This window comes from Phycodurus eques, chromosome 11 (assembly GCF_024500275.1).
Source record: "Phycodurus eques isolate BA_2022a chromosome 11, UOR_Pequ_1.1, whole genome shotgun sequence".
NCBI lineage: Eukaryota > Metazoa > Chordata > Actinopteri > Syngnathiformes > Syngnathidae > Phycodurus > Phycodurus eques.
The window spans coordinates 1,210,253-1,236,127 of NC_084535.1; the positions used below are offsets into that span (position 1 = coordinate 1,210,253).

The following is a 25,875-nucleotide window of genomic DNA, read 5'->3' on the forward strand; positions in this document are numbered from 1 at the left end:
AATAAATGATGGAGGAGGTCAATGATCAGTTGAAGAGCACCAAGGTGTAACGCAGTTCAAAGTACAAAGTGCTTAGATAAATACTGGACATAGAATATTTCAACTGATGGAGTCATATTTCAACCATACACCAATTGCACAAATTAATATTAATGCAACAAAGAATAAATCAGTTATTTAAAAGATTTCCATTGCACGGACATTGCAACAATGCACAAATCAAATCAAATAATTCAATTCCCCAAACGTTTTAGTGCCACAGACCATATTCATGTGAAGACATGTTTTGAAGGCGTGGCATAGAAACAAAACAAAAACAAATAACACGATGACAAAGATCACTGAGAATGACGCTTCAAGCAGCCGGTCTTCTTATAATATCTTCACAGCACAGCGTGTTGCGAGATGCCACAACATCATCAGCCTACAAACAATTCTGCATTTCTGTTTTACTCCAGCAATTTAGCTTGTGCTTTTAGATGGCCGCATGCTGTATTCCGACAGGCGTTACGACAGTACCGCCACAGCGCCGGAAAATGTTTTGGTGCTCTTTGCGTCCTCCTAACCCAACTTCTATGATAAATAAAGTTGTCGGTTGCGCAGTTTTTGCCCGCGCATTGCTAGACAATAATCTGGCAAACAACAAAGCTGCCATGAAGGCGATGATTAGTGACGCTAGATAGCTAGCGTGGCAAAACACGGTCTAGAGCCGTGGAGCTGCCCGCGCGACAATTTTGTACGCGTTATTCGACATCATAATCTGGCGACGAAGCCGCCACGGAAGCGGCTCTGCACCGTGTTAACCACGCTGGCGAGCTAGCCTCTGCCGCGGGAATGCCCGAGGCGACCCGCGCGACGGAGTCACAAAAGACACGACAGTTGTAAAAAAATAAACTAGCTCTCGGATGCAAATGTACAAGACGGCAGTGACGCCCCCGAATAAACGAGATCCGGTCTAGCCTATCAACAATGTCACTGATCGATCGGCGAATTAAGACGTTACAGTCTATCACAAAATTTGCATAAAATGCTAATTATTGGTTGATCCGAATATGCCGATCATATCGGTGTAATGTCTACTTTCCACGCACGCCTTTGGCTCAAAGCTGGAGCACGAGGCCTCACAGCAGTCCCGCGACCCCCCGATCTTCCCAGTCCCCCTCCAAATTCCCCCCCCCCGAGCGCGTTTACCTGCGAGCGCTTTGATGCGCGAGCGCTCAAAGAGTCTGGCTGAGCTGTTCTCGTTGTCCCAATCGTCGGCGTCCCAGCGGTTGTTGACGCCCTCGTTGTACGTCTGCTGGATTTCCATATGCTCCAACTCGCCCGCTACCGACATCATCTCCACTGCAACGCCGCGCCAACGCCACTATGCCGCACAATGCTTCCTTCCTTCCTTCCGTGTTCGCCTCCTTCCTTCCTTCCTTCCTTCCGCTTCCTCAAAGACGCCGCGCTGAGATGTTGCTTTGGCAAACCTGCGCACAAACAAAAATGACTCAACTGAGCTCAACTACGTGTCATAAACATTCAACTCGGGATGCAAACAACAATTATTTAAAGAATTGATCTTTTTTTTCAGTTCATCAATGAATCCAATTTAAAAATAATTTTCATTTCCACCCCTTTATTCAAAAACACGACATTGTTTCAAATTGACAGTGCAGAAAATAAACAAACAAACTCATTCTGATTCAGTTTCCGGTTTGGTGGATATTTGGAGGCTGACGACAATTACCACGTTCGATGAATAAAACTCCCATAACCCAATAATTTAAAAAATATTAAATGAATCAAGAACCTTTTTTGTGTGTTACCATGTCATTAATGTGTTATAAGAAAAACAACGATAATGTAATTAGTGTATAAAAATTAGGCCATGTTACAAACTATACTTACCAATAATGCATTAAAAAGACGTGTGTATCAAAATCAGGTTGTGTAAAATGCTGCACAGTTAGCATATAGCACTAACATTTTCTTAAAACAATGGTAATTTGCTTGTTACAATAACCAAGTTTTGTTTAATTACTCTGTAACACTTCCATGATACCATAATAACACTAACTGATAACACAAAAAACATTTGCTGTGTAATTATTGTGTAACAACAGTGTCATGAAGGATATATTATTAAAACAACAAATCAAGTGTTTTTATTGTTTTATTTATTGTGCTTCAAACATCAATATTTGGCTGTGACATGAGGGTGAGCAGGGATTGGCCTGAGCTGCAGCAGCCTGCCGGGATGACACTTGAGGCAAGTGTGCCCTCATTTGGCCACAGCCTGCTACTGCACACTTTCAGATAAAACTCACTCATTGAAGAGGATTCCACGTTCCATGAAAAGAGTCCTAATCAAACAAAATTACTCTGATATGATGTCACACTTTTGGGCGTGGCGTTGTTCCTCAGCAGATTTGACTGCGCTCGGCTCGAACGCGACGGAAAAGGGCAACGTGACGACTCGGCACGCGGCGGCGGCGGCAGCGTGACTCAGCGCAAAACGCGTCCCCCTCGCAGCGGCGCTAAATCATAATCCAGCAGAAACAATCATCTTCACCTCGCGTCAGCCACCGTGCGACCGTCTTTTGCGGCAGTGGCGCCAAGTAAAGACCCCAAAGACCAAAATCAACCCAACTGTATCATTGCAGCCAATGAGAGTCTGCTAGCTTCATGCTAACACGTCATGCGAAAATCCAAGGACGGACCAATGGAAGTTTGTGTAGATGTTACGGTGACTTCGGACCTTCAAAAAAGTGCGACGTTAACACACACATGGAACAACAAAACACACAAATGGGGCATACGACTAAAGAGAAAATGGTTGCTTGAAACTAATCTGCCATACATCCGAATCAGAATCATCTTTATTTGCCAAGTATGTCAAAAACACAAGGGATTTGTCGCCGGTAGTTGGAGCCGCTCCAGTACGACAACAGACAGCCATTTGACAGAAAATACTTCTGAGGCAATGAAAAGTTACCGGTAAGGTGACAATGACGTGTCGGTTTTTGACAATATACAATAATATACCAGGGGCGTGATCAATGAAAGGCGAAATAGCGGCCTTCGCTGGATGAAGAATCATTTTGGCCTCATCTCAACCAAGCTTCACTTCTTTTCATCTACATCACAACAACAACAAAAATTAAGAATTTGCATTTCCACTGCAAGATATTTACATCGGAACTGGAAAGTCAGGAGTACCTTTGACAGGACTCCCCCCCCCGGGACCTTGACACAAATTGTGACCCAAGGTCACAATCGCCAGCGGATTTGACATATAATACACTTGTTGATAGATAACATATGATATGACGAGGGCAGATTTACGTGTGCAGTACACTACTCGGACACCCGGGGCCGTTTATGACTAAAAACAAACGCCACATTGAACAGTTCAAAGGTGACACATAGTGTATCGCATTCACTTGGATAAAAAAAAATTAAAAATCCTGTTTTTCTGAGTAATTTTTTTGAGGGCTTTGGTTTTCTGACAAAACAAATTTCCACCCGTTTCTCTGACTATTTTTTTCTGTGTTATCGGGACACATCGAACTCACGCGAGAACCTGCGAACTGCAAGTGACTCTTCGCGGAATCCGTAGTAAGAAACATGACCGCCTTATTCAGTTTGATCAAGTTTTATTTTGATATGGGTTTGAGACACTGGGAGATACTCCTGTCTTTGAGTCACGTAGATGGTATTGTTATTAGTTTGTCGACATTACGCAGGCACCTGCGGACTTTGCTTTTGTTCAGGAGGAAAGCCCATTCAGATCTGCTCGATACAGCAATGTTTGTCCAGAATCAGTCGGACAGATATGCTAAACAGAAAACAATAGTCAGAAATTGTCCGAAAAAACGAAAAAATTACTCCAAAAAACAGGATTTTTTTTTTTAATCCAAGTGAATGCAATACGCTTCCGTACTACAAAATGTTTTTCCACCTGTTTTTCGGACTATTTTTTACTGTTTTTATTTTTTTTCATCCAAGTGAATGCAATACGCTTCCGTAGACACACATCGAGAGTAATTAGACTAATCATGTACAAAATGTGAGTTTTTGTGAAATAAAAAAAGAGAAAGGCTGAATGAATGACTGCGAGAAGTGGGTCACAGCAGATATTTTATTTTGAAAAAGTGGGTCAGCAAAAAACAAAAGTCCCATCAGGAGGTACTGAAACACACACGTGTGTGTGCGCGCGCACACTCACACACACAAACAAACTATAGTAAAAGTACACAATGACAATAGTTCACCGTGTGCCTTTTTCCCCACTGTTACACTTGAGTATGCTACGGTGCTGGGTGATTGGAAAGCAACTCCCCATCTTATTTTTCTTATTTTGTTCTCATTTTGTTGTTTTCTCATTTTGGCATTTGTTGTATCACCAAAAATGAGCGGACGCACAAACCTGGCTGAAATCACCCCACACCAAACTGTTACTTCAACTCTCATACATTAAAAAACTAACAACAGTTCAGCAGAAAATGACATTCTATTCTGATGCATTAAAGAACAAACAAAAAAAGAGACACCAAATCACAATCAACAATGAACCCATTTTAAAATAGGGAGTCACTTTATGAAATGTTTGATTTGTGTGGAGGCAAAGTGAGACACGATTGAGCGGAAACCTGCCGTCTCCATGGCGACAGCGGTCCCAGCAGGCAATGCGTGGGAACCTGCACGTCAGAACAAAGATGTTCGACAAGTAACACCACAACCAGCATTATTGACAAACACAATTGTGATTATTAGTAATAATCATCATCGGGTTTTGACAGTATAAGTCCAAATATAGTTGCGTGCCTTCAGTGGAGTATCATGTTGTTCCACAACATGCTGGGGGGCAGCACTGAGCTCTACCGGAAGAAATGCAGCGGAATTAAGCACATGAACAAGAGGCAGAGAAGGTCCTCAAATAAGCTACAGTAATATTTGTTGTCCCGACACAGCAGCGAGTGTGTGAGAACTGTTGTGTGCTCCGTTTGTATGTGTTGCTGCGCCGCGTGTGGAAAAGCAGCATTTGTTTGAAGGCTTACAATTACCATAACGTCAACGCTCATTTCCATTAGCCAAGCCATGGGGTTTCGCATCTTAGCATTAAGCTAGCAGACCTCAGTAGAACATAATAATAACAACTAACAATTATTTCAAGAATTGATTCATCTGTCGAACCTTTTTTCAATCGATGAATCGGATTAAAAAAATGATTTCCATCCCTTTACTCAAAAATGACATGCTTTCAAATTGACTGCAAAAAATGCAGAAACAAACAACGATAATCAGTCTGCTTTCATGGAGGACTAAAAAAAAAATATTTACTGTGAAAACAAATTTAAAGCAAATGAGGTCTCTAAAACGATGAAACAATTATCCAAATAGTTGTTGATTAATTTGATAATCAATTAGTTGTTGATAAATAATTAATTGGTGCACCTTTAGTTTGGTGAAACATTTTGTTGCTTAAATATACGTTGATTTTTCTTCTGTGTCAGTTTTCCAGTAAACTAAGTGTGAGTGACAAATGAACAGCTTGAAGCAAGCATGCCTTGACGCTTATTTTGGGAAGTGTGTGAGCGAGTCTCTTCCTTTCCTCAATGTTATTTATCCAATCGTGTCCCATTTATTTTCAGCGACTGAGAACAGGCACTCAAAAACACTTTTCAAGGTGTTTTTAATAGGTGTGTGTGTTTTGAAAAATGTAGAAATGAACGAATACGGTTTGCCTCTATTGCATACTTTCAGCTATCGCGGGTGCGTTTGGGAACGTACAACCTGCGATAAACGGGGGTTCGCTGTAATGTGATTGCGAAACATATGACAGTCAAAAAGGAGAATTTAAGAATTTTTTTTCCCCTCTCCCACGCTTCCATCAGTATCTTTCAGGCTCCAGCGTCACTGGGTTGCCATGGCAATCTGGCAGCGAGCATCACTGGAGCTCCCACGCGTGCCGAGACGCGAGCGCCTCTCGAGCACACGTCTCTTCGCACGGTAGCAACACACTTACTGTACTGTACACACACACACACACACACACACACACACACACACACACACACACACACACACACACAAGCACGAACGTAACACGGAAGGTTGACGGTACAGACGGGGCAGCAGAGCCGAAAGACAGCCCTTCTTCTCGCGAGACGAGTCCTTTTCTCTACGTTTTCCCCTAGCTTTTTCTTCCAATCATATCTTCTTTCCCCGCCCATCAAATGTTTACATTCGTATACTGTCCCTCCAACACGCTATTATTGCTGCAGCGAAACTCATGCTACACTCACAAGAACAAAACTGTCCATTGAGAAACTGTCCGTTCACCACTACGGTTGAGCGGAAGGCGAGGAACACTGGCGCATTTCGGGTGCTGTTTCGCCATCCAAAATGTTCTCTTTCGTTTGAAATGATTGTCTTTTGCCAGGATTCATCGCCGTAGGTTCGCCAAAGGTGGAACCCGGGCAGGCTTTCACTTGTCTCGCTGCGATTAGCAACTGCCGGCTCGAGTCGCTGCCTCCTTTTCCATCCAGCTAGCTCCTTCAGCTAGCCAGATAGCTCTGGTCGGCTTCCTTCTCAACGGCTCAGGTGAGGGACACGCTCCATCTCTATTATTATTAGCAGTAGTTGTAGCAACATCGCTAGCGTTTAGCTCAGTTAGCTGACACTTGGCGTTTCAGTTCTCTTAGCACCAATTTCTGTTAGCTTTGATTAAGTATGATGAACAAAGTGGATAAACAGAGTTAAACATAAGTAATAGTAGCAATTGCATACAAAACAAACGCATAGTGAGTATTAGTTGGCTCAGATGGCAAACAATAAACTCGCTTCAGTTCTCTCAGCACGGGCTGGGTTCCGTTAGCATCGTGTTAGTTTTTCAGAGTAATTTACAGTTAATTTGTAGCTTCTGTTCTCTCTGCACGAGCTTCGTTTAGCGCTGGCATGGATTTTCAATACAGTTAACAGAGTTAGCTCATTTAGCTTAACGGTCTGTTTTCCCAACCCGTTAGCATCTTTGATATTGAGTTGTACTTAGTAGTTTGAAGCAATCAAGAGTGGTCAAGGTGAGTCGTAGCTCATCTTAAACATTTATAAATAAAGTGTTAACACACGTGTTGTTAAATTTAGGACGCTGACAAGCGAGTCATCCATCAACGTGTCCTCTCTGCGGAGGCGCTAAGTAGGCCGCCGCGATCTGCCGTTCATTTGACCCGACGGTATCGCAAAGCCTGAACCAGAACCGGGAAGTGGAACAGCTGCTCACGCTGTCGCAGTGCAGGCAGCAAAAATGATGAGAGCCTGGACACTCAACTTTAAATTGACTTTTTAATGTCTTGTATCCAAATAGTTTTGTGTCTGGCGTGTCTGTCCACCCACCAAGTGTAAAAGTAAACAACCAAGTGTGAAATTAAGCATCCAAGTCAAATTTTTGTGAGCTATTTCTGAAAAGGTTTCTGTTGAGAATTCCTCGGTGCCTGCTGGCAGAGACTCGCTACCGTGTTAGCACAATTGGGTTAGCGGAGAGAGTCCAGCGCTAATGCAGGTAGCCGTTGCTATGGTTACCCTGATCAATATATTGATGAATGCGCCTCCCGCCCAAAGATAGCTGGGATAGGCTCCAGCATACCCGCGACCCTAGTGAGGAGAAGCGGTAAAGAAAATGGATGGATGGCACCAAACGAGCCGTAACGCGGCGCTTCGATCGAACCCGCGGCGCACGCTAAAAGCACAAAAGATTGACAATGAGATGAAAGCACTCTTTCCCTTTTTGAATGACATCATCATTACGAGCCACAGCCCGGTTTACTCCCAAAACAAGAATCAATGTATACATTAGCAACAAACGCGCACACTTTCCTTTTCCTGGACTCGACGAGGCATTCGGGGACGGGATAATCATAAAGGCACGTTGTTAATTACAAGGTGGTGAAGATGAGCCATCTACAAACAGGAAGTGATTAGCAGTTGGCGCTAATGAGGCTGCTAGCACGACTTGAACACGGCGGGCGAAGGCAATAGTTTGGAGAGGACAGCATCAATAAGTCATGAACTCGCATTTACGCAGGCAGGCCATCAAAATACACGCACAAACACACACACCTCGCAACATTAGTCATAACAAATAGGTGATAGATCAATAGGTAGAAAATGTCAATTATGACTGTTGAACGACAGCAATCACACAGTTTTAAAACAACTACAAGAGATGACAGTTTGATTGGAAATTTTGAAATGAATTATACGAATAGTTGTTGATTGAGATCAAACTTGGGGCCAAACCAAATTAAACAAAAGGAGTGATTGAAAGAAACAAAGCTGTGCTAGCGCTTCAGGTCGCTAATCTATATTTCATAAACCTTCCATTAATATGTCGTCTGCTCACATTCGTGTGCACGCATGCACACACAATTATTTACGCACCATGAATCATCACGCACAACAACACGCAGATGCTACATTAAAAACATGAAGATACTCATTTTTAAAAACGTGTCGAATAATGCAAGCTCTCTTTGTGAAAGGTTTGATTATTTTCATTCAAATCAAATGTCAAACATTCGATTCATTGATTTTTTTCCCCCCTTCGCTTATAGAAAAGGCAAATGATTTACTTTGTTGTTTTTCCCCCTTGTGTAATTTGTTTTACTCCTCCCGATACCAAATAAGCAATCAAACTTTTTTTTCCCCCTAGCAAGTTTCCCCCTCCCATTAAAAATGGTGAATTTGCTTATAACAAAATCAAATTAAAATAAAAAAGTCACTTTGTCATATTTGTTAAAGCTGTTATGACCTAACTGTAGTACGTGGAGGAAAATTATCTGTGGGGGAAAAACCATCTTGGACCTATTTGATGTTTAAGTGGAATATAGACCTCCGGAAAAACAAAACGCCCAACAACTGGGCATAAGATTACCAAACAGACGCATAAAAAGAAGCAATAAGACAGTCCATAAAAGGGCAAGATAGGAGTTGCCTTCAGAGGTGGACGGAGCTCGGCCAGCTGAGAGGATTCAGAAGCCGCGCGGAATTTCCAATTTTGCCTCTCAACAGTAAATATTCTCCAATTTCTGAAATCCTCCATGAAAGCAGAGTCATTCTTGTTTGTATTTCCCCCCCACAAAGTAAGACATTTGCACACAGCCGCTTTTACTTTGGAAAACAATCAACGTTTTTGGTTGTTTGTTTGTGTGTGTGTGCCCTGCGATTGGCTGGCGACCAGTTCAGGGTGTACCCCGCCTCCTGCCCAGAATCAGCTGAGATAGGCCCCAGCACGCCCGCGACCCACGTGAGGACAAGCGGTCTGGAAAATGGATGGATGTTTCAACCTCAAAATTCTATATTTCTAAATTTTATATGAAGTCATCATCGCTAGCTGACGTGCACTGCTTACACTAACAACATGGCTGCCAACAGAGCCAAAAACACCGTCAGTGTTGACAACCTAGCAACTTTTCCAACCCGTCTCGTGACTAGTTTTCAAATAAACGACAAGCGACTTGACTTCTTTTTTACTTTACTGCCCGGTGTTAGCTGGGATAGGCTAGGAAGTTCCCTTGGGCGTTCCCTCTGTGCGAACGTTGCGCGGTGACGTGAGGCCGTTCCCAAACGCTCACGCAGCAGGGAGGAGGCCGAGGTTGCGGGACGCCGCCCAGGAGAGGACCAGGGAACGACAGATTTTGACGCTAACATGGGGAGAAGAAGAAAGCCAAGACTTCCTGATGCTCATCTTGTTTCACACCATTTTCACTTCCTCAATTTCTTCCCACTGCCGCCACGCTCGAGCTTTTTCATCACACACACACACACACACACACACACACGTGCAGATCTGAACTTTCTCTCTGCCTAGCTGATGTCACTCCAAAATTTCAGCCAATCGGTGCAAAACATTCAACGATTCAACAACAAACCCACTTTTCTCCCTCTCAAAAGCTTCTCGCAGCCTTTAGTCCTAAAGGAAATCACGTCCGCACGCGCCAACAAAGGGCTTCTCACAGTCCGGATCGGACGGTCGGCGTGTCGTCACGGCGATCCATCCCACCATTTTCACCCTGGCCTGCAGCCAGATTCTTTCGCATTTCTCCGCTCGAGAGCTGCAGTGCATTGTGGGACTGCCACTTTCTCTCACGGATGGGAAACATTTTTGAGCTTGTGTAAAAATGGCAACCAGACAAAATGGAGGATCAAGTCTATCAAGGGAGTCCAATGATCAACCGACAATCAATTACACACGTCAATCGATTTAATCAATTGTCAAGCTGCCCACCGAGCGACGTGGCCGAACCCGACAGCGTGTGCGGTTGTGGTTTATATCTGCTAAATAAATGATTCTTTTGCCATCAAAATCCCTCTCTCGGTCTCCCTTTTGTTGTTTTATAGTTTAAATGTTAATGTCAAAGTCCCGGCTGTGCTTGACATGTTTTATGTTTTCTGCACGTTTTGATCAGAAACCAGTTTTGGGTGAAGCCGACCTCATGTTCTACTGCTGATTGCTAAAAGACGGAAAAGGTTACAAACTTCGTTTTTTTTCTGGTGAAAGAAGAGAGCCGACTTTTTCTTTTGATAGTTTGGGTGATTTTAGTGTCACGAGAAATATTCTGTCAGTCTTGCAAGTTGAGTCGCTGACAACAAGGAGAACTTGGCTCCCGGTCACGGAGTTCACGATCGTTTTTACGTACCTTTTGACAGAGGGGATTGGGTTTTTTTTTCTCCGCAAGAGGAACAAAGTGTTTCAAATATTTCTCTGGAAGGTGATGCAAGTTAATGCTGGAAAAAGCAGTTTCAAAGCTTGTTTCGCATTGGAGTGAAACTGCAGTCACTGTAATATTTCGCCTTCACTGGGTTCCGTAGGAAAGGCGCATAAATAGCGGATCTCCCGTTGCGTCCCCCGATGTGGGAGTCGCGCAGCTTTGGTGTGTGAAAGTTTGAACGTGGTGACACTTGATGTCTTTACAGTCTGTCGTTTACATTTGGTCAAGGACACGAAGCGCCCCCACCCCCAACTCATATTTCCTGTGATGATGAGAGTGTCAGTGGCACACACACACACACACACACACACACACACACACACGATGGCATCAGGTGTCGTCTTACAAACCAAGATGATCTAGAGTGAAGGTCAATAACGTCGACTTTTCTGTTGTCACCACAACGCTAAAAACAATTCCTCTCTTGTTAGCGCCCCCAAACTTTATTATTTCAAGGTATGGGATAATCGGGTAATCACGAAGGCTGCCGATTCCCAACAGCCGATACTTAAGGTACGATACAAATATTGTTGAAAGTGAGTAAGTCCTCCGCACTAGCAGTTGGCGCTGCGGTTTGACACATCAGCAAATCCAGAAAGAAAAAGGAAGACAGAAAGAAAGAAAGCTCTTTGTTCACAATTATCTGTCATTGTGTTAACTGTAATTTTATGATTCAAAAGTACTATTGGTAGGGGTACTCATTTTCGGTGAGTACTCAAGAGTGAATACTCGCACTGGTATCGGTCTGCAAAAAAGTGGCATCGAAAATCCCTCGTTCATTTTGTTCTGGCTACCCATTTTAGAAAAATACAAATAAAGTCACTTTGCTCATGTTAACTTCAGGTTAGCTAGCCTTACATTTAAACACAACGAACCACCAAAAAAGGACCAAAATTGCAAAGCGGCCGCAAAAAGGCCAACGGGTTGAATAAACGGATGCTAATTTGTTAGCTTAGCATCAGTGGCCTCAAAATATGGACGGAAGGGGAAAGGGCAAAGGGAGAAACCAAAGGTGGCGCAGGACGAGCGGACGGGTTTCGGACAAGGCTTCTAACCCCGACGACTTCCACTTGCGCTTCTGGTTCTGCTGTTTCGGAGGGAGAGCGGGCGGAAGTCGGAGGTCCACTTTCGGCTAACGACTCATTTCCTGTGTGATGCCACTCGACCACACCCAAACCCCTCGGTGGCGAGGCACGCACGAGCATGTGTACACACACACAAACATATAGAAACATGCACAAACACCCTGATACACATACACGCAGTTACTAACACACAGACATGTACACACACACACACAAACATAATATTGTTCCTGTCAGTAATAAAGGTGAGAAAGATTTCAGAGTCGAAAATAATTTTGGAAACATGAGCTCACTTTGTACACACACACACACACACCGTTATCTGTGTGTGTGTGTGTGTGTGTGTGAGTGCGTGTACTTGCATTCCAAAGGGTGTGGCCAGATGATGATGTCACACCCCGGTCCACTTCCTGTCTGCTGGACATTTTCCAGAAGGTTCCTGCCTCTCTCGCTCTCTTTTTCTGGTCCTCCTCTTTATCATCGCGGGGGACGTTCTCACTGCTCTCCGCCGCCCGATCGCCCTTCCTCCGTCCCGCTTTCCCTCCTTCCTCCATCCCTCGCTCGTCTGCAGTTTCAAGCGGTCATCATTTTTGATTAGCGTTTTAATTCAAGTCAAAGTCATACATTTGAAGAGTCCAAACGCAAATGCAGACGTCTCCATTTTTGGAGAATTGTGTTATTAAATTAGTTTTGACTTCAGGTTCTATATTAAAGCTAATAATGCATTTTCATAGTTAAGCCATTTACATTTTCTTAATCTTTTATTGAAAAGGTCTTTGCAATGTCATTTCATGTCAAAACCAGACAACTGCAAGAAAATTATTTTCTGCAAAAACAAGACACACCCTCAATTTTCCAACCTCATTGAAGTGACGCATCTCTTTCTACGACGGGGGAGGAGCCAAGTTTAGCCTGGGTTGTGAGTCGAACTTCTTCACCAAATGTGCATTTTTTTTTCTAAATCAAATCAAACATGAGTAAATCTTGTAAGGTTTGAATGTTTGATTTCATAATTCCTATTTTTTTATTTTAATAAAAAATGAATCCGTTTTATTCTTTATTATTGTTATTTGACAAAATGAAACCAAAACACAAAAAAAGGCAGCACTTCATAACGTCAGTTGTGCTTTTTTTTTGTTTTTGTGCCATTTGCAGCAGGACTCGGTTCCTATTCGCGGGGGTCTACTGTGTATCATTTCACATCATAAATCCTCTCTGAGGTGTTCAAATCGTTACGCTTCAAAAACGACTCCGATGTGAGGAGCACAGCTTCCGCCCACGTGCATTCCAACATGGCCGCCATTACTCTCTGTCCTCCTCACACACACACACACACACACAACGATTTTAACATCATTTCACTCATGCCGGCACCCAACAAGTGAATCGCTATGCGCCGTTGCCATAATGTTCTGCTTCCAACCAAAAACAGCAGAGGTGGGCACGAGCGACACGACTAGTTTAACTGCATTTCTCTGTAGCGTGACTATTTCAACATCAAATCGCTTTTCAGAAGTTAAGCTACTTTCGTGGTCACACCGATGGCCAAGTCTATAGCTAGCTAGGATAATTCAAGACTCTAAATGTGTTTCTATGTTCCCTGCGATGGGCTGGCGACCAGTTCCCGAAGATAGCTGGCATAGGCTCCAGCATGCCCGCGGCCCGCGTGAGGAGAAGCGGTACAGAAAATAGATGGATCTCAAAATAAAAGTTGCACTCAAGAAGCAGGCGGGAGGGAAAAGGCCCTCACGTAATGTAAACGCATCAGAAATAACCCAAACGTAGTCCAACCAATCAAAAAGCTCTGACATCATGAAAACTGTTGTCAGCTCAAACAAACTTGACAAGTCTCGTTGAAGCGAGAGAGGATTTCAAATATGAAGCTTGTATGTATGTAGAACCATCGCCAGTTTTGTCAACGCCAGCAAAAGAAGACCTGAACTTGGAACGGAATTGGGAAGAGAGTGGGAACTGAACTAGGACGGAACTGAACTGAGACCTGAACTGGGAGCACTTCCTGCCTCAAGGCAGGAGACACTTGCATCTCTCAACAACCGACAGCTACTCCATGTAATCAATAAATAAGTATCACCACCTCTTTACATTAGCAAAGGTCTCGTCCACAAAACATTCATGGGTATTTAAACAAAGGAAAAATATATATATATATATATATATATATAATTAAGTAATTAATTTACGCCCACACACAACCGTCTTTTTTTCAAATTACTATTAATCTCTGTCCACATGCAAACACTTTTGTCTCAAGAGCATTTTGGCAAATCGGAAGCCTTAAAAACAGCAGCGGACTTGGTCACCTCCATTCATCAACATAATAGATGTGTACATTGGTTCAAATGGTGATAAAATGACTTATCGTGATTGTTATTAAATCGCACTTGTGTACTAAATCAAAATTGATAACGTGTTTGATGGTGAACGTCATTAGTCATGTTCTATTTGAAATCAACTTTAAATACGTGATCAAATGAAACACTTGAAAGACAAGAAAAAGTTCAGGTTTTGCTTGTCAACACAAAAACTAAAAGCGGACTTTTGTAAAGTATTCGCCATGGTCAGAGTTTTTCCACAAGCTCAGTTTCAAAGAATACAAAACGTTTGTGTGTGGAAGAAACACCCAAAAAGAAAAGTAAGACTTTTTGAAAATAAACATGCTCATGTGGACTAAAACACACACGCAACAATTTTGAACATCTTAGTCTATTTTTAAAACGTAAGCGAGTTCACACAAGACGAGGACAAATGTCACACGTGTTCGAACTGCCCTTCGAGCGTGCGCCGTACTCCAGACGGCCGGCAAGAGGCGGCACCGTGCCGGAAAACACACAAGACGTCCACAAAGAAGCTAGGCTAACTGTCAGCTTGTGTGGCGCTAACCTCATTGCAGCGGTTGGCATTTCCCGTTGAGCTCAATCACTTGACGGACGAGTTATGCCGAGATCAGACGACAGGATTTTAGCCCCGATAAGCGATCGCGGGCGATTTCCCAGATCGGTCCGACATATTTTGTCGAGGACGCCAAAACTTGCTGCAGTGTGGCATGATCCACCACCAACGATTTGGCCCTACAGTATGATGCCAAAATGAAAAAAAGATTTTTGGGTGATATCTTCCATGTCGTGTGGCATATGAAGGACAACTCTCTGACATCGACCAATAGGATTGCGTCTTGTGACCGGCGCATCGCCTCCCGTGCTCGCCGTTGTCAACATTCATTCACGCGCACAAACCAATTTTACCGACGCTTTCGAGCATGATTTCGACACATCGCCGGCACGTTTACGTACAAGCATTAGTGCTAGCACCAGCTTGCTAAGCTACATAACATTTTGTTGTCTGCTTGTGAGCAGGTACGTGAACATACCTCAAGCAATAGTTGAATGAATGTCCTCTCTCAAGTACCGGTGACGCCACCACGTTTTTCCTCATTTTGTTCTCAGATGTTTTGGGGCATGGCTCAAACAGGGCGCAGTGGCGCACCTTTGAGTTCAACCATTAAGAACTTGAGCCCCTATGTTCACATCAGCCCTTATGTAACACGAATGTCAAGTACATTTAGCGAGGCTCAGAGCTATGCCAACACCCCGTAAATGCATCTTCCCTTCACATAGTCCGCTGGCATGGTCGCGTTTAGAGCGCCTCGTCGTTGGCCGCAAGTGTGTGCACACCACCCAGAGGAAGAGAGCAAGGTAAAGGGGAAAAAAAATAAAAACTAAAGTCCAACATGACAGCCAGCAAGTGGACCGGGTCTTCGCACTGGCATGGCAAATTTAGAGCGCCTCGTTGTCACAGCACGGAGAGGTCTTGCGACGACCCAGTGAGAGAAATTCCAGCCACCGGAGGCTTTGAGCAGAATTTGTTTTGCACCTTCGCCAAGTGGGGATGTGTAGGCATAAGAATGATGTTGGATGAAGTGGCATCCATTTTTCCAGGTCGTAGTAGAGGATTTGATTGGCAGCTGGCAGTTGAGCGGGGCGTGGCTTCAGTGCAGAAAGGCCCACAGGGCTCGAGGGCGGTGGAAAGCGATTTTCTTTTTCATTTTTTTTATTCAAATCATCTGTAATCGATTTACTTTAAAGGGAAATGTTGTAAAATGAGTTTGAAATGATAAAGTGTTTGGGGATTATAGTTTGCGGTACATTTACACTTTCCACTTCTCAATACAGGCAATTCGAAAACTATAGCGGGGGATTACTGAACGTTGCTTTACATTTACAACTGGCAGCCGTGACGGCTTTCCAAGCAGACCGGGGAGGCAAAATGATTCTTCATGCAGCCCGCACCACAGGATAATCACTCAGGATCAACTTTACAGACATCCGATAATCGGGCCTTGGCCGACTTGGAGCGGAAGCTGCGTCAGGCTCGAAATCCGCAAGATTGTCGCGATGCGTGTTCTCCCCGACTCGGCGTTTGTTCTCCGCTTCCGCGTCGGCAGACGTCCTAGCGACCAACAGACTGCCACCCCGCCTCACTTTGGAGGTCTAACACGTCGCCAAATGTTTGCCACTTGTCGCTGGGGGAGGGGGCCCCGCATTTGGGGGAGTGAAGTGAGGACAGAAGGGAAGTGGAGAATGTGGGAGCAGGAACAAAACTCATCAGTGACTTGAAAAGGGAACACGTGACCATCGCAAAGCGCTCACGTTTGTGATTGTGAGTAAGCAATTTGAAGGAAAGAAGAAAAAAAGAAAAAGAAAGAAAGGGCGCGTCGAGGGCGGAGGAGGGACCGCAGCGGTGGGTCCGGCCGGATCCGATTACATAACAGCGCCTCTGGACTCGGTGGGCCGGTCTGCACCAAACGAGAACAACAAGAAGAAGACCAAGAAAAAGAAAAAGACGCTGCTACTGAACTCAGACATGCACAAAAGTGCTGCCCACATTATTGCCCGTGTTGCGCACAAGGTCACACACACACACACACACGACCACGCCTGCACCACCATCTTCATCACCACCATCATCATCCTCCTCCTCCTCACCCAGCAGATGAAAACAACAACATGCTTCCCCTCCATCCTTCCTCCTTGATGCGAGGCTGCAGGAGGGAAAATGAAAAGATGCTGCTGTGACGCACTCGAGCTGGAGTTGAAGAGCAGCACGGAGGTTCGGATTGCGAGGAGGGAAGTGGGGGCAAGTGGGGGGGCGGGGGGCTCCCGGACACTCATCCGGGGAGAGGGCGTCCCTCCTCGGCCTCTCTCGGCGCCAACACGCCTCCAACTTCGCCAGTGCGCGTGAACAGTCAAAACACGCACGCGCACATTCGCGAGGCCAGCCGCGACACGCAGCAGCGCAGTCAAAGCGAGCGGTTCGGTTCGGTTCGGTTCTGTTCGGGACTCACCTCACCTCAAGGCCGACAGAAGCGCGGCGGCTGTGCTGGCTGTGCTGGTGAAGGTCGGTCGGGCCAGTGGTGCTGAAAACAATGCAGAAGCTCCGAGCCTCCTCCTCTTCCTCCTCCTCCTCTTCCTCCCGAGGACCAGACTGCAGAGTGGGGTGCGCTCGCTTCCGACACAAGGCAGCACCGGCGGGCGGCACCGGGTTACAAGCCCAAGCGCGAAAGTCCTCCGTCCTGGCAGGACCAGGAGTCAAACATCAAATCCAAAGAAAAGGAGATAGCTAGATATAGATAGGTATTTTATTCATCCACAAGAGAAAGTCCCAAATCAAAGCCGAAAGAGAATGTCGTCACAATGCAGGCACGCTTTTGTTCGCTTGATAATACCGCCAGCTGTCACGCACGGGCGGTGTTTCCGGGGACCCCTGCACGACGACTGAATCACGTGATCGTCGTGACGCAACGTCGACACAAGCGAGCACACTTCACCGCAAGGCTAACAATGTTAGCAAAAAAAACAAAGAAAGGCTAGGCTAAATTCCTCAACACTGACGCAATACGATCATATAAAACACAGAATATATGTACCCATTTAAACTACTACTATTTAACGTCACTTTTAACACACTTTCATCGTGAGCAAAAAATGCTACCATGACCTGTTAGCAAACTTTACGTCAGCGTGCTAGTGATCTTACCTTTGAATGAAATGACGGATCACTCCCGCGTCCTTCACAATTCGTAGCAATGTGCACAGTTTAAACTACTTTAGATTAATACAGTTTGACGTGTTTATACGTTGCAGTTTTTTTTTATTCACCAGTAACAGCTAAAACTGTTTAAAGATTCCGTGAACTTTCTACAACTACGCTTCCTACTACTATGCTACAGCAACACATTCGGCGGCTAGTTTATTCAATGTATGAGAAACAATTGTAGTTTTTACTTTATTCTTTTTAAACTAAATTGCGTCAAATCAGAAAACTAATCAACGTGTATTCTTCAAAAAGAGAAGGGGCGCCACAGATTGAGGCGACTGTCTTCAGCCTACTATGGCTCCACCCGTCCGGGCAACGATGAGTAGAAAACAAGCGCCCCATCCAATAAATCAGTGAGAGGCAGGCGGGGGAGAGAGAGAGAGAGGGGTGGGTGGGGGGGGGGGGGGGGAGTAAGGGGCTCCTGCAGAGATTGGATGAAGAGTCTGATGGTGGAAAATAGAAAAGGTTTGTGTGTGCGTGTGTGTGTGTGTGTGTGTGTGTGGTTGCCATGACAACGCATTATTCTGCTGCAAACTCCTAACTCTTGTGTTACGGAGTTGATATGTGTACAAAGTTTGTAAACACACAGGACAGGACGTCCCCCCCCCACACACACAGTAAAATAATCTCTGCCTAAAACAACACAACTACATGAACAACAACACTACAACTTGATAGCATCTTTGTTACTCGCGATGCATTCAAGGACTGTGGGACATCCAAGTTTCCTTTACATTAGATTAGATAACCTTGATCAGTCCCACAATGGGGACATTTGCATCATTTAAGCAGCAATGGTGGATGCAAGAAATAAGAAAAAAAAAAGAGAAAAAAATACAAAAAGAAAAGTAAGAAAATAAAAACAAAAAAAGGACAAAAAACAATCATAAAAGAAAAGAAAAAGGACAAGAAACAAAGACGAGAAAAAAGTAAGCAAAAAAGAGACAAAAAAAACAAGACCAAAAAAAGAAACAAGGACAAAGATACACAAAAGAAAAGGGACAAAAAGAGATTTTTAAAAAAATGAAATTGTTGTTCATTTATGGCATCCTTTTATTTTCTAGATGACACATTGACACGGGTTTGGTGCACAGGCACCAAATGTAGCTATTGGATAGCTATTACAGACGCTTTGCAAAAAATTGGAATATCATGAAAACGTTGATGTAGTTCCATAATTCCATTCAAAAAGTTCAATTTACACAGATTATAGATTCAGGGCCCACAATTTCAAGTATTTGTATTTACATAATTTGGGCTTCCAGCTCATAAAAGCCACAAAATCAGAAATTCATAAAATGAGAATACTGTGAAGAAATTACCATTGACTTAGTTTTTGCAGAAAAAACAAAGAAATGAGGGTCTCATGAACAAATATGGTACTTTCAAAACAATATGTTAACCTTCAATACTTGGTTGGGAATCCCTTTGCTGGAATCACTGCCTGGGTGCGCCGTGGCATTGAGGCAATCAGCCTGCGGCGTCGCCTGGGACTTATGCAAGCCCAGATTTCTTCTTTGCCTTTGGGTCTGGTGGCCCTCATTTTCCTCTTGATCGTACGCCATCGATTCTCAACGGGGTTTAGATCGGGCGAGTTGGCTCGGCCGGTCCGGCGCTGTGATGGCATGGGCATCCAACTAGGTTTCGGTGCTTCTGACGGCACGGGCAGGGGCCAGGTCCTGCTGGAAGATGAGATCCGCATCTCCGTACGGATCTTCAGCAGAAGGAATCATCAAGTCCTCTCAAACATTCTGGTAGACTGCTGCGGTGACCTTGGTTTTAAGAAAGCAGAGTTGACCAACACCTGCACTGGACGTTGCGCCCCAAATGACGACGCACTGTGGATATTTCGCACTGGACCTCAAGCAGCTTGGGTTCTGTTCTTCACCAGTCTCCCTCCAAACCCTTGGACCTTGATTCCCGAATGAAAAGCTCTCTTTACTGTCATGGGAAAAGACGACCTCGGACCGCTGGTCCGGTCCTTCTTCTCCTCGGCCCAGTTGAGCCGCTTCCTACGTTTATAGAGGTCCGTATGTTTCTTTTGTACGCAAGCGTATTGCTGCCCCACCAAACACCCATACTTTTGTGATAGTTATGACTAATAAACATAAAATATGTCAAACATTTATTGTAAGAGTTGGAAAGATAAAATGAATGAAAAGTGTGTAAAGTTGCTTGAATGTCGACCTGTTGCTCAGCAACCACTGTCAGTGCGTGTGGGCGTGTGCGCGCGCGTGCGTTGGCAGCATGGAGGAGTTTCTCGGTGTCAAACACTTGTGATGGAAAGAGGCTGGTTTCCATGGTAACAGCACCGGGATGCCAAAGTTGTTGCCGGGTGAGGAAGAGGAGGAGGAAGGAAAAGAGGAGGTCAGCTCTGCTGGATTTTGGGTGCGGGGGCGGAAGCCTGTGACGGTTTGCAGTGTGGCAACTTGCGCTGGAGGAGGAGCGTGTCGTGTTGTTGGCGCTGTTATATTTGGAGGTGTTGAGACCACATGAAGATCTCCGGACGAGCTCGGAAATATTGGAGAAGACGATGGCAGCGTAGTTATTCGCAACGCATTCACGGGCAGTCGGACATCCAAGGCTCTGTTGGATGAGATGAGATGAGATGAGATGAGATGAGATGAGATAACCTTAATCGGTCCCACAATGGGGAAGCGGGCGCCGTTTCAGCAGCAACTATGGAAACAGGAAAAAAGAAATGAAAAATGACCCAAAAAAACTCAAGAATAATGTTACAAAAAAGAAAGAAGGAAAAGAAAAACAAGGAAGCAACAAAATAAAACAAGGATGAAAAGAAAAATAAGGGAAAAGTGAAGAACTGAAAGCTAGGTTAGAGGAGATGAGATGAAAGGACACAACCCTTATCAGTCCCACAAAGGCGAAACGAGCACCGTTCCAGACTGCAATACGGGAAAGAAACGAGAAAGAAAATAACAGAAAAAAAGAAAAACAATGTGAAAAAGAAAAAAAAAATAGAAAAAAAAGACCCAAAAAAATGAAAAAAGAAGTAAGACAGAAAAAAAGTCAAAGAAAAGAAAATACAAAAACGAAAAAAGGAAAGAAAGCTTGACAGGTCAGAAAAAAATGGAGGTGAGGTGGCATGAACTGAGATGCAACATTCACAGCAGAGGTCCCACTCCAACATCCATTTGTCAAACTCTTCTTGTTCAACACACCGCTAACGTAGCTTCACAGTGTTTAGACACGCACAATTAGCGTGTATACACACAGTTTTCATTTGGAAAAAAAACAACACTTCATCAAAAGTGTTAAATTGGCGCAAACTGAAGTGGCGCCGAGAAACTGGTGACTTGACTTACGAGATTTTTTACATCCTTTGGATGACCTTGTTGCTTTGACTTGTGAGCAAAATTTTGACATACGGGCACTGCACACAACAGGCAACATTTTTGGGTAATTACTGACCAATTGTTCAAAAAGATGCTTCAAGCAGGTTTTTGCTTCTCCCAGCTGAGGTTTACTCACAAACTAAACATAACACAAAGAGAATTACACTTTGTGTATTTCAAACAAGCACATAGCTTAGCCATTCAGGCCGTTATCTTAGTGCTAACGCTAATTAGCATCTATGCCAGATGCTTTGACCCCTTAAGCAATGACTCAAACACAATCGGTGCAGCAACAACATGTAGACAGACAACATAACGGTACACACAGTCATATATTACTATATATTATCGTCTGTAGACAGACAACATAACGGTACACACAGTCATATATTACTATATATTATCGTCTGTGTTGAACGACTTAATATTAGTGCTGTACTGCGGAGCTGTAAGATGTCTCCATGTACAGTACACTGTCTGTCTTATACTGGCCCCAGGTGGCCAAGATGGGCACACCGGAAGGTGCAGCACCATGGCCATCCATTGATGCGGTGGGTTTCTTTAGGAATCTATTTAATGATGTCATGACTGTATGTTGTTACAAACGTGACTGTGTGTGTGTGTGTGTGTGTGTGTGTGTGTGTGGTCATGTGACAGGAAGTCAGAAACTGAGGGGACAAACTCAGGTGGAGATGATGAACAGAAGCATGTGGAACTAACAGGAAGTCGAACAACAGGAAGTCGAACAACAGGAAGTGAAATAAAAGGAAGTCCACTAGGAAGCGAAGGCACACGAGTGGCCGAAAGGCGACCTGTCACACAGGTAGCGATTGGTCTTCAGTAGCGGGTGCCCAAGCCGCTCATCTCCAAGGCCGACAGCGACCGCTCGTTAGCGAACGACGTCCTCGTGATGCGACTGGCCGGACTGCCCGCCTCGCCGAGCCAAGGCTTCCTGAACGCACGGCATGATGGGAAAAGAAAAAGCTTCCACTGTGGTGAGGGCTGCCATTTTGTGATGCGTGTGTGCGTGTAGATTATAGGAGATTGGCGAGGATCAGGGTCACATCAGCATAACGGCGTCGCATCGAGCGCTTTGAGGCCGCTCGGCGTTAGCGGCGCCCCGCCGGCCGCTGGCCTACTTTCTCCTCTCTGATTGGTCCACGCGCAACCTCTGGTCAGCTTGACCTGCTAGACTGCCCGTGCGTGTGCGCGTGCGCGCACACACACACACAGCTGGCAATAAATGTTTGTAGGCTTTAATCTAATGTGTTATTTTTGTGTCAACAACATCCAACAGAAAGAGCAGATTATTACTAATCATCATCATCATATTTACACTCAAGCCTCATTCTTTCATACGCACAAAATATGTTGTTTTTTTCCTCATTCAAGTTTCAACTTGATTGAGTTTTGGGGGAAAAAAAATAAAACTAAATTCCTTCTTTTCCGCCATGATTCCATCCATGCGCCCCTTCGCCCCCAGCTGGTTCCCAGGCCCGGCAGGAAGTGAGGTCACCGGAGAGGAAGGCGCCATCGACAGGAACGAAATGCACAAAAAGATATTTGACGGAAAAGAGCTTTACAAAACATTTTGCCCGCTAACCCAGTTTTTAGAAAATAGAAGCTACTGAATTTCCATGATGAAGTTGATGTTTTAATATGACAAACAATGTACATAACGAATGAACATATCTTACCAATATGGAATGTTCGTAGTTAGTTCAACACATGACGTGAATCATGTGCAACCCGTGCAAATGTTCCAATGAAGTTCAAGGACTTCGTGTTCCCAGCGTCACACAAGGCACTTCAGTTACGCGGCGCCGCAGCGTGAACACTAGAGGGCGCAATGGGAAGGGCACGCACAGTAGCTAAGTATCGGCGGTCACGGTGCGTCGTATCGGAGGATTTCACCGAGCAAGTCCGAGTCCCGACTTCCGGTATCGGCGCGGCGTCACGTCGTCTTCGTCTTTTCCAAGGTGCCCTCCAGTGTTCGGACCGAACGGTATCGCTATCGATACTGTCGCTGCGCTCGGGTGACCGCAAGAAGTGGACTATTCTTATTGAATAACTGACTACTCGTACTCGTATTGATTTATGAATTATTGGTGAGCGAATACAAAATGGTGGCCGAACGGAGAGACCGTTAACAGACGCTAACATGTCGTCGAGTGTTGCGGCGACTTGTTCAAATCAAACACCGCAAATGGAGGCTTGAAAACGAGTGACGTCACCCAGCCGCAGTTGCGCCATCTGGCGGCAGGTGCGGGTGCCGCGTCACGCGGGCCGGCGAGCGATGACGTCACGTCAGCCGAGCGCTCACCGTCCAAAGTTGAGATCAAGAAGAAACAAAAGAACTGAACTCACCATCCGGAAGCAAACACCTGCGAAAAACAACAACAACAACAACGTTTGATCCGAATCCGAATCCTCTTTATTTGCCAAGTATGTCCAAAAAACACACAAGCAATTTGTCTCCGGTAGTAGGAGCCGCTCGAGTACGACAATTGGCAGAGAACACTTTGGAGACAGAAAGACATTGACAAAGAAAAAAAAGAACAGTCACTGAGCAGTAAAGGGTTGCTAGTTGTCTGGTAATGCCGGTACATTTTTTTTTTTTTTTTTTTTTTTGACAATTGTGCAAAAAGATGCCGAGTCCTCGAGCACTTCGAGCGGTTCGAATGACTGAATAATGCAAAATTACGAAGCGGACCAAGTCACGCACGCACCTTGAACGTGTTCGAAGACTTCAAAGTCAACAGACAGCAGCTGACTTCCTGTTGACATTTCCACAGGAAATGGACAAAAATGGACGAGAGGAGGAAGAGGAGGGCGAGGCCTGATCCCCCCCCCCCCCACTCCGCTATGTGCGTCACAGCGCCCTCCAGCGCCGATGCTCTTTGCAGTCCTTCCAAACTACAAACATGTCCGCTACACGAGACCCAATCGTGACGCCGGACATGTCAAACTACACCAAACTATGACGTCATGTCCAGGACAACTACGATGCCATAGATTGAAGTCGATGTATCGAGCAAAACGGTGAAAGATTTGTGCGTTGGAAAAAGGTGTCTTGCAATGCTTTGCAAATTCATTTCATGATGCAAACTATGACGTCATTTAGCTTTGGTGTCACAGGACCCCCTCAAAAAACAAAACTGCCTTATGTCAAATGTCCCCTATATGCTTCTTATTCTATGAACTCTTAATATGTTTATTTTGGATGCAATGGTGGTTTTATGAAGTTGCTCCGCAATTCTCGACGATGTCACTTCTTCATCTCGCCTCTAGATGGCAGCGCGTCTCCAGCCGAGCTGCGTCAGCTGGCCGCCGGTCAAATAGGCGTCGTCATGGTAACGCATCATCGTCGATGACGACACGAAGTGAACGTCGACAATTCCAAATGTAAAGTGTAAGCGCGTATGTGCAGACGGAGAGAAAATAGAATAGCAACAGAGATTTCAAAAAGGAACATTTACTTTGAAATCACGTCACCGAAATAAACATGGCGGGAGGTGTCAGCTCAAGACCAAAGTTTCCTTTTTTTCTTCCACAGCGTTGATGTGTGTGTGTGCGGTGTGGGGTGACATTACTAAAAGGACTCGACATGTTAAGCAGCAGTGGAAGCTTTGAGCCCTGCGCGCGCACACCGCAACCCCCCCATCCAGCCAAAGCGCCTCCCAGCGCGCGGCGACGTCCCCTGACGTCGCTGCGTAACCGCGTGTGTGTGGAGCAGAAAGAACACCGCGACCTAAAAACGCGACTGCGCGCCGAACAGAAGGTTCAACCGAGTGGAAATGCGCGCGCGCGCGCACACACCGCTGAGCACAGAGGATGAACGGAAGCGCGCGCACATTATGCGCGTGTGTATACGCACACAATGTGACTGTCACTCTCCCCGAACCCAACTAGCCACAGGAAAAGATGGATTCTGTTTTCTTTGACGGAGGCAGCGCTTCATAGGTGCGCGTGCAGCGGACGCCACCAAGCGCAAATGACCCCCTTCCATCCAGTTTACGGGACACTTTCACTTTTCGGAAGCTAACGCCGTCAGCTAATGCTAATCCGTGCATCCAGCAAAACTAATTGCAGCTCTGCTTACCTTTGTAGCGTGCCGCACAGTTCGGTCCGAGCGTGGCTTGAGAAGGGCTCAGAGTCCTCGCCCGGCCCGGTTTCCAGGTCCCGGGCGGAGAGACTGCGGAGACATTCGCATTATGTGAATGAGATGAATTGCAAACTTGCGCGGCTTTAGGTTAAATTCAGCGTCGGGCTCGGTGGGGTCGGGGGGTCAGGGGGGGTCATGCGACAAATGTCAGGCGGGGGCCGCTCGGTGGCTCACGGCGACATGTTATGTTAATGAGCGTCCTATAGCCCACAGTCTGCTGTTGACTCATTGGGTGAACGCAAATACATTTTGGGCAGGTTTTCCATCCATTTTATTGGCGCAACTCCAACTCCAACTGAGTCGCTGCGTGTCATGTGACATCACCGAGTCAGCCGAACCCGTTTTCATCAAATACAGCCAAAGTCAAAGAAGTCCACCAAATGGATTCACATCAGTCCAACTCA

At 45.2% G+C, this 25,875-nt stretch overlaps 2 protein-coding genes across 4 annotated transcripts in view; both read right to left on the reverse strand.

The window, feature by feature from the left end:
• LOC133409570 (spectrin beta chain, non-erythrocytic 1-like) overlaps positions 1–18,061 on the reverse strand; it is an 80,667-nt gene extending 62,606 nt beyond the window's left edge. The window contains exons 1-3 of one of the 3 annotated variants that reach the window (XM_061689759.1): positions 17,894–18,061; positions 17,202–17,429; positions 1,192–1,472 (exon numbers count right to left, since the gene is read on the reverse strand). In XM_061689759.1, the coding sequence (XP_061545743.1) occupies positions 1,192–1,339 (148 nt within the window). In that variant the 5' untranslated portion in view covers positions 1,340–1,472; positions 17,202–17,429; positions 17,894–18,061. Of the gene's footprint in view, positions 1–1,191; positions 1,473–17,201; positions 17,570–17,893 lie in introns of those variants that run through there. The other 2 variants (XM_061689760.1, XM_061689758.1) reach the window with 2 other exon arrangements.
• Positions 18,062–20,448: 2,387 nt separating this feature from the next.
• LOC133410053 (acylphosphatase-2-like) lies at positions 20,449–24,117 on the reverse strand. The gene is made up of 3 exons (XM_061690784.1): positions 24,036–24,117; positions 23,674–23,690; positions 20,449–22,371 (listed from the first exon to the last, which is right to left on the reverse strand). The coding sequence occupies exons 1-3, from the start codon at positions 24,091–24,093 to the stop codon at positions 22,144–22,146; spliced, it is 303 nt and encodes a 100-aa protein (XP_061546768.1). The 5' UTR covers positions 24,094–24,117; the 3' UTR covers positions 20,449–22,143.
• Between the last annotated feature and the right edge of the window lie 1,758 nt (positions 24,118–25,875).